The 9,789-nt window shown below is 41.3% G+C and overlaps 1 protein-coding gene across 1 annotated transcript in view; it reads left to right on the forward strand.

Annotated features, from left to right (window-relative positions):
* GPR180 (G protein-coupled receptor 180) overlaps positions 1–9,789 on the forward strand; it is a 36,990-nt gene that overhangs the window by 14,839 nt on the left and 12,362 nt on the right. Inside the window, exons 4-6 of the mRNA XM_019524551.1 lie at positions 3,617–3,797; positions 4,034–4,083; positions 8,305–8,462. Of these exons, the coding sequence (XP_019380096.1) occupies positions 3,617–3,797; positions 4,034–4,083; positions 8,305–8,462 (389 nt within the window). The remainder of the gene's footprint in view (positions 1–3,616; positions 3,798–4,033; positions 4,084–8,304; positions 8,463–9,789) is intronic.

Raw genomic sequence — 9,789 nt, forward strand, 5'->3', positions numbered from 1 at the left:
CCGTACACTGTCTTAAGCCCAGCATTAGTCCTTGTACTTCTGGGGCAGGAACCACCAGGGCCCAGTGTATTGTTTCTTCTATTCCTCTCTGTTTCTGTTCCAACAAAGGAAAATAAATCCTCACTAGAGACATACAACCCAATTTAGAAAGCTGGTTTTGGGGACAAAGGTGCACATGGTAAGAAAGTAACTACATTAATACAGGAAAAGAGCATGAGAGGGAGCCTGACACTAAGTTAGTGGTATGTGGTTGGGAGAGCTGAGTCCTGGATTTCAGTCCCTGCTCTTAGTGCTGTTTACATATTGCATCCAATGTCCATTTCATGTAAAACTAAGTCCTGCAGAGTTAAAGTGCCTCAAGGATTAGGTGATAGCTTGACAGGATTTTCAGGATTCTAACTTTGGCCTTAGATGGAACTTAGGTGCCAAAGTCCAGATTATGGATATAGCCCTACATTACTTTTACAGGCAGAAGACTTGTGGCTGAAAACTGATCTGAACAAAAGGCATATTATATTTGGAGCTGAATCATTCTCTGCATATTAGACACTTGGGTATGATCCCCTTTCACTCTTCTTGAGTTCCTGAAATTTCATTAATACTTCTACTTTTGTAACATGATATCATGTTAGTTTAAAGCTAAGTCAAAAAAGCAGTGAGGTAGAAGAGGAGGAAGAGAACCCACCCATTTATTATATCAGTTTTTCAGGGGTTCTTTTACAGACTTTTTCTCATCTTATAAACATTGTATCCTAAATAGTTTAGGGTGATTATGATAATGTTTTGATGAAGACTAAATGGACAAAGTCTTCTATTTCATGTTGAGAAGTATCCCACTTTGTGAAAAGTCAGTTTATGGTAGGCTACCCATAGATTAGGTAGATACTCACTGCAAGCCAGGGTGGCAAATCTTGTCCAAAATACAGATTTTCTCTAGACAAAAAAAAAAGTCTGAATAAAGGAAAGAGATGGATGGGCTAAATAGGGTAAGCAGAAAGGTGAATTTAAAAAAAATTGAAGTGACGGCCTGCTAAGTAGCTTTGTAACTTTGGTCTTTTCTAAGACCATAAAGGGCATAGACACATGACAAGATCCCAGATTTTTACTGCACAATAAATTTGTTTCCCTGTAAGGAGTGGATGCATGACCAGCTACTTAAGCAGTAGGCAGTATTACAACATCTGGTCACTAGGTGGCAAGGGAATCTGTTTGTAAGGATCAAATGACTACCTTAAGTTAAACTGACAAGGGGAGTCAATAGGTGACCGGTATATCAATATATAGTTACTCCTTGCTTTTTGAAGAGTACATTGTCATTGCCTAGAGGGTATGGGAAAATGTATACATGGCACAGTTTCAAAAGGGGAGAGGAAACCACTGCTCTGGACCAAGCAGCAGCTGTTATTCTGTAAGTTACCTATGTACCAGCCTATAGCAATACCAGTGTAGCAAAACAGATCCAACTTTAACCCATCTGGGGTAAAGTTATGGTGACTTCCACAATTTGTATTGCTATAGGCCCCTGCACAGAGTTTAACAGTTGCAGCAGCAGCAGCTCTTCCCCACCCCACCCCCCTTTTAACAGTTGTGTCTGGTATATGCTTGTCTATGTCCAGAATGGAATTTTTGCACCAGTGCATCATGTCTCCTCCAGTTTTACTAGGGAATAAACACATTGTGCACCCAAAGTCTACAGACCTCTGCCATTCCATTCCATGCATGTTCAAGTTAAATGCTTTGAGTTGTAGTTACTAGCTGCAGTGGTGAGCGTTCATATTTCATCCAACACTGATAACCTTTCTGTAGTTAATGTATTATGATGGAGCAGCCAACCCGTGGCACAGGCAGCCACTGTGTAGTGCACAGCAGGTTGGGGCAGAGGCAGGCAGAACAGCAGCGGATAGCAAGTAGTGCATCAGATTAGGGAGGGCAGGGAACAGAAGGCATAGCAGAGGAAGGAGATAAGGGTGGCACACAGGAAAGGCATAAGGCTTAATTTGTGGCACTCCTGCCAAAAATGTAGGCCTCTGCTAATATGTGTATGCTCTCTCTTCTGCACTAGTTGGAATTTGTCTGACAATTTTCTCTTGGAGAATACATTGTTCAAAACTGAACCATTTCCATAGAATATTTATTTTTTTCAATAAAGGCCTAAGAGAAAGCAAGCTATCTGGTTTCCTGCAAGTTTGCCTGCTCCAGTTTCCAGTCTTCTTTATCCCGTTGCATCTTGCCTGGTGGGATGATGTGGAGCCAAAAATATGGAAGTCCTAAAGCTGCTGGTTCCCAGTCTCAGTTTCATGATAGAGTTGCCCGGTCTGTAGGGCAGTCATCCAGAGTAGTGTCCTGTAGCCAGGAACCAGGGCTTCGTTTTTCACCAAGTTTCATCCTTTGTTCTGTTTTTCATTCCAAATTTGGAATAAAGCAGGATTTCAGAACACTTGAGTCTTCCTTGAAATGGAATTACTTTTCTTTGCACAGCTTTAACTTTTCCATACCTAAAAGCTGTCTCCTTAGTACAGGTGCTATCTAAACTAACCATGCTTCATTTTATGTGGTATGAGAGTGACACCCAGTGGATACATAGATCCCCTTTTGCATTTATTGGATATGGATTTCTCTCCTCTCATCTCCTAACCTATCTTTGAAGACTAATTGTTTGTCTGAACCATTTCTTGGAGATATTTCTAATTGCTGATATCAGTTGGAACTGTTGCCTGATTTTTCAAGGAAATATTTTCTATAGAGGCGCAATGATGTATCGGTCGCATATCAAGTCAGCACCGATAACAGGAAAATTAACATTATTGGCAATCAGCCTTTTTTGGCCGATAATGTCACCGGTAAGTGCCATGTGCATGTACACAGCCACAGCATGCATGCAGCCAGGAATGCAGCCAGGGCAGTGGATAGAACCCACGCCCCAGATTTGTGCATGGGGCAAGGATGGGCTGCAAGCTCGAGGCCAGGGGCAGCGCAGCCTCTTCCTGGCGGGGGGGGCTGGGCCCGGGCTGGGCTCGCAGGGGCAGGGCAGGATCAGCTGAGTGGGGGTGGGCAGTGGTGTCAACACTTGGAGGGGTAGCTGCAGGAGAGCTACAGGGAATTTTAAGATGGCAGGACTGCTCTCCAAGCTGCTTGGCTGCATTCCTATAAATCGGATATCCGATTGGTATCGGCTGACATGACTGGTTAATAATCAGCTATTTGTATCGGCCAAGAAATTCTTTATTGGTGTACCCCTAATCGTCTATATAAGGTATGTCAGTAGTTACAATAACGCTGTACATGACATTTTTAGAGAAATTGAGCACAGAATCTCTCTTGCATTCAGAAAAGGACTATTTTGATTTAAGACTAGGCTTTCAGGTCAAATAATCAGCCATCTGGGAAAACTAGCACACAGATTCTTCCTTTGTTCTTAGTATATGGAAAAGATAAAAGAATGTGTTTTGAGTACTAGTTCAGCTTTACAATCGCTTTTTGGTCAGTAATTACCAAGACCATGTTGCTTAATATTGATTGTCCTAGTGATTTGATTTGCATTGCATTGCGTTGCATTATATTATGTATACTCACCAAACCTGCATTATTAAGTAAACCTCATTTCTTCTCTTTATAGGGTTACATGAATTTTTTTCCATACTTATTCTAGTCTACTTTGTAGCTGCTTGTATATACACTCAATCACTATGGCAGACTGTTAAGAAAAGTGGACCTATGCATGCTGCGTTAAAGGTACTGTCAACTGCGTTACTGTTACAGGCTGGTTCAGCTTTAGCCAACTATCTGCATTTCTCAAGGTAACTATACTTACTTTTTTTTTCTCTTTTAAAATGAAGAATAAAATATATTTAACTGTAAAAATCAGTTAACTATTCAAATCAATTATGAATTGTGACAACTTGTGGGGAAGGCTAGTTAAAACATTGTGTGTTTTTCACTTACTGTTAACAAAAACAGTCAGATTTAAGACTGAGTAACTTTAACAAATATAGTCTCCTGTGTGTGGTGGTGGTGATGTTGTTTCTCCTTATAGTTACTCTAAAGATGGAATTGGAGCACCTCTTATGGGAAGTTTGGCAGAATGTGAGTATGCTTAATACAACTTAATCTTGCCAACATTTTATTTTGATTGATGTGGAGCCTTTTAAATAGTGCTAACGTTTAGGGTCAGATTCTTATCTCCGCTATAAATCATCAGATTTTAAACCCTGTACAATGCTCCTCTGGAACGAATGGCTTTTCCTGGTTATTTTAAGAGTTAATTAACTAAGAAATGGTTTACAGCTCTAGACAATTTAATTTTGTTAGACCCAATCCTATAAACAGATAGATGCATACATTTACATTCAGGTATTGCCATTTAAGACTAGAGCTATAACTTGGATAAAATGGATAAATTTTTCGAAATGCTGAAGTATTTTTTGCTTGATCAGAGCTTTAATAGGCTAATAGGATCTGTAATACTAAGGTATTTTAAAAATAATTCTAGATATACAATTTAGTTTAATTAAATATAATTTAATGAAAAAATGAAGGAGTACAAGTCACAATATCTCAAGGTAGAGCTATAACAAGAATTATCGTATTAAGACTTGGTATTAACAAAGCAGCCTTCTTGACTTCATAGGATGGTAGGAAAGTATGACTGAAAGGGATCTCATGCCCTCATCTAGTCCAATCCACTGCTTGTGGCAGGATCATCCCAAGCCAAGTGTGTTTCTAGCCTGCTCTTGAAAGTTCCCAGGAATGAAAATTCCACAACCTCTTTAGGTGGTAACCTGTTCCAATGCTTAACCATCCTCATAAGAAATTCCTCCTAATTTCTAACCTAAATTTCCTCAGCTGCCATGTGAGGTTGTTGTTCCCATTTCTGTTCCCTACAGCAACAGAGAAAAAGCTGTCTCCATCCTCTTTATTTCATAGCATATTTGAAGACCTTTTTCAAATCTTCCCTCAGTTTTCCCTTTCCTAGACTGAACAGCCCTGCTCCTTTCAACCTTTCTGCATAAGTTATGTTTTCAGTTTCTAATAATTTTTATCACTCTATTCTGGTCTCTTTCCAATCTGTCCTCATCTTTCTTAAAGTGTTGGGCTTTACTCCATGTCTTACTGGAACTAAACCCCACAGAGCATCTTGTGCCATGATACACTGCTTTAAGCTAACCTGACACTGTTTTTTGTTCTTTTTTAAGTTCTGGTTAGAAATACAAAGGGATTCCTTCCCAGCTAATAAATTCCTTTTCAACCATTTGGAAACTGTCCGTGAAAATGGCATTTCAGTGCTAAGGTAGCAGGTTAAGTACCATACCATGTTTATTCAATTCTGGTTTGAAGTTTTTTTCCCCCATTTAATGTGGGGCTGGAAGAAAGGCCCTTGTCTTGTAATTGAGACAGTAGGGAGGCAAGCAGCTCCCCTGGTCCCAGCTCTGGCCCTGACTCAACCCAGAGTGAAGACCGGAGCTACCATTGGTATCTACCCAACCCAGCATCCTTAGGGGCAGAGGCTGTGGAGGTAAGGACAGTGTTGTTGGGGAAGAGGAGGAAGGGCAGGGGAGGAGGGTAGAGGCAGTGGGGTTACAGGCACAAGGGAGGCAAGTAGTGCGGAAAGCAGGGGTCAGGCCTTCCCTCCTCCTCCCCACCCCTGCCACTGCTTTTCCCACTGCAGCAGTGGAGGTGGGGGATGCATTTAAGACAACCTTCTGATAATTAGATTCCATACATGGAAAATTATAACAAGTTTAGGGTTGTCTTGGATTTAGCTAAATATGGTAACTTAGATAGCAAAGTACCTCCCACAAATTCAGTCTTGCCATTTTGGCCTCCCCTTCAAAAAGAAAAATAAAACTAGATGTTCTTTGGAATTCTCTTTTGGTATTCCTCCACAGACTATTATCCTATTCCTATTTCATTGTCCTACACTGATATATTTTACCCAGTTGTTAAATCATTTGCGTATACTTGTATGTCAAAATGGAGAGCTTGCCAAAAGATTACTCAACGCTTACCTAGATGAGGTAAATATCATAGAATAGAAGGACCAGAAGGGACCTATAAGATCATCAAATATAGAAGATGACAGTGAAATACAGACAAGAGCCTCTGAGTGACCCCAGCTACCTGTCTAGTTTGGAAGAGGCCGAGTGATTTAAGCTGAACTGTGGTTCCTGTATCTTTTGGAGTTGCTCACTATTCTCTGGCTAGCTATCACTGGACATCTTGAAGCCATTTTTAGACTAGGACTACTAGTGTGACTGTTTACTACTGGTAGTAAAGATTGCATTCTGGACCTGGGGGAGGAAAATATACATGCCATCCATATTGATTGATAACGTAGGTTTACTGTAAGGTAAACAAAGGTCTTAAATATTGGGATTAAATGCTGTAGTAAAACTTAAATATAGACACCAGGTAAAGTTGTTCCCATAATCTTATCATCAGTACCCTTAAATTTTGCCTGGATAAACATTTGTTATTAGGTTGAGGAAATGTCTGTAAATAAATTTTTACTCATTAAATAGTAGGAACAGCAATACAAAAACAAGTGATGTTTGATTCTGGGTTTTTTTGCATTTGCTTGATTTTACTTTTAAGTGTGATTTATACGAACATTTTTACCTCTAAACGTGGTGGTCGTTTTCTTCCCAGTCATTATATAAAATTTTTGTATGTAGTCCTGAACACTTTCATATGCCAGCAGCAAACAGTATCCATAAATTCCATAAAAACTTGCAGTTGGCATTAACAGCCTCTTGATGGCACTTGGCACTGCAGTAAAAGACATTAATTCTTTGTTTCTGAAATACTGAAACCTCACAACATTTCCATCAACCACATGACTAAACCTTCTCTCTGACCTACAGAAGTGAAGTTAGATGAGTGATATGAGCCTATCCTTAACTCCTTTGAATACTAGAGTTAGGCATTTTTTTAAGTTGGCAGATATTTATGTGAAGAGTATTGTCTTTCAAATGAAGACTATTGTATGTTAATCTGTTAATTCAAGGGATATTTTATTCTTTGTTCCCATTATTTTTAGTGTAATAGCTTAATTCAAGATATTTTGGCTTTAAAAGCATAGCTTCCAAAGACAAAAGAATCTAGAAAGGATAGATTTTTGTGGGGAAGGGAGACAGAGAGAGAAAAAGTGATGCAATTAAGTGTAGATTGCAGAGGAAAGCACATCTGCACAGGAGAATCAGAGCTGCTGATTAAGAAAGTGCATGTGCTGGTTCTCAATGCTTGGGACCCAAGTAGAATAAAAAAGTGGACATACGACTCACAGTAAAATATATTTAAATATTCAAAAATTAAACCAGTTGAGCAAGAATTATTGTTCCAAATCAGGGATGTCAAAGACCTGGGCTTTGGGGCTCCTGGAAGGGTCCATATTTCAGGAGTATGATCCACTGCCAAAATCTGGGGTTCAGGTGATGTTTTGGGTGTGGTGGAATGAGTAACAGCTTTCTTCATTCTGTGGTTTGCTGATGCTGTTTGCTGCTGCCAAAGGTGGGTTTGGATCCAGAACACACACCTCCTCATTGTTTGGATTTATCCCATGGCATCAAGGGAACTCAACACCCCTGCTCCAAATAAAATGTGGGCCAGAGTTTAGTCTCAAACTAGTCTTAAGAAACCATAGAGTGCGTCTCTTAACTGGTTGCTCTTAAATCTAAGTCAAATGTTAAGTATCCTCCTACCCCGTTCACCACCTGGTCGGACCATCTGTATGCAGTGACTGTTAAGTGATTCTGCATGAACACAATAGTCTGAGTGCATGAAGCTCATAGTAGAATTGTAACCTTAATAAGAAAATTGTTAGTTCACAATTTTTTTAAATAAAAGCTGATAGAAAAATTATCCACAACGTGTATTACAGTACTAAGTAAACTCAAAATTTATATAAAACCAGATCCTCTTCCATCTGTTAGGTGCCTACATGCACCCTATTCCACTCTTTGTGTCCCTGGAAAACTGATAATATAAAAGTTGGACTTTCCTCACTGCTTTTTTTGTCACTTAGTCTTAAGACCAAAATCCTAATATGTTACAAAAGTAAATGTGTTAATGGATATTCAGGGACTCAAACAGGATGAAATGAGGACTGCCCTTTGCTCAAGTTCACTTTAGACACCTAATAGATTAGAATAAAATGTGGCACATAATGAGAAAATTACAGTGAGAAGTGTCTAAATTGTAGTTAAATGTGTGGCTAACCACACAACTTCTATTTTCTCTTTTTTAATTAGAAAAAGAAATTACTTCTCTCTTGTTGTGACTATGTTAACTCTTTTTCATTCCCAATAGTGTGCGATGTAGTCTCTCAGATACAAATGTTATACCTGTTGTTGAGTTTATGTATGGGTTGGACAGTAGGCAGAATGAAGAAATCTCAAAGCAGACCCCTTCAGTGGGATTCAACTCCAACCTCTACTGGCATTGCTGTAGTTGTTGTTGTTATGCAGGTTAGTATTTTATATTTCTTATTATATGTGTATGGACTATAATAGTAGCATTTAAGCAGTTGTTCTTAGGAGCAGCTGGGAGTTCATTGTCCTGCCTGTTGAACCAAATATCATTAAAGCCAATGGGATTATTCCTAGAGGTACGCTGATATATCGGTCCATATTGGATCGGCACCGATTAAAAGAAAATTGACATTATCGGCAATTGGCTTTTTTTTGACTGGTGTAGCCTGTTGTGTCACCAATAAGTGCTGTGTACGTGTGCCCAGCCTCAGAATGCATGTGTCCAGGAATGCAGCCAGGCAGTGTGGAGAGCAGCATCTGGCCGGTAAGTCTCTGGGGAGAGAAAGGGGCATGGGGAGGGAAGGAGCATGGTGGGGCAGATTAAGGCCCCTACGGTGAAGGAGAGAGTGGGGCAGGGGCAGGTGCTATCCAGCCAGTGTGAGGCATGGGACAGAGCCATGGGCAACTTGTCTGGGGCCCAGGATGGGGAGGGGGGCCAGTTCCTGGCCACTATGCTCACCCCTAGGGCAGGCATGGGGAGGCCTGTGCCCCCCTGGATTTTTGCACTGGGCAAGTATGAGCTGCCTGCTGTAGGCTCAGGGCCAGGGACTATACTGGCCTCTTCCTGGTGTGGGGCTGAGCTGGGGCTGTGCTCAGAGGGGGCAGGCAGTGGCACTGGGAGCGGGGCTATGGGATGGGCAACAGCCACCCCAAAAGTCCCCATAGCCCCCTGCCCACCCCGAGTGCAGGCCTGGGCCGGCCAGCCACCCCACTGGGAAGAAGCTTGCACAGCCTCTGGCCTCAAGCCCGCAAACCTGAGCAGCCTGTCCTCACCCCACGCACAAATCTGGGGGACATATGCCTCCCATTCCTCCCCAGGGGTGTGTGCAGCAGTGGGGAGCTGGCCCCCCTTCCCCCCCCCGTGCCCCCCAGACAATCTGCCCCTGGGGGCCTCAGTCTGCCCCAACAAGCCCCTTTCCTCCCCACACTCCTCCCCCCAACAGACTTACCTGCCAGATGCTGCTCTCTAAGCTACCTGGCTGCATATCAGATTGGTATCAGCCAATATGGCTGGTTAATAATCGGCAATCGGTACTGGCCAAAAAAATCTTTATTGGTGCACTGTTAATTATTCCTGTGTGTTTCAGTCTGCTTTAGAGCAGTCTGGGTCTTTAAAAAGGACTTAAGTGGAATGTAAGTGCCAAGTAAAAAAAAAAATTAGTCTAAAAGTCTTCACTCAGATGCCTCTTAATTGTGGTTGAACCAAAACTCCCTTGGCCTCTGAGTTTGTAACCTTTAAAATTCTTTATGTGTACAATGTATA

The sequence above is a fragment of the Gavialis gangeticus genome, unplaced genomic scaffold (genome assembly GCF_001723915.1).
Source record: "Gavialis gangeticus isolate Ggan-Ray unplaced genomic scaffold, GavGan_comp1, whole genome shotgun sequence".
NCBI lineage: Eukaryota > Metazoa > Chordata > Crocodylia > Gavialidae > Gavialis > Gavialis gangeticus.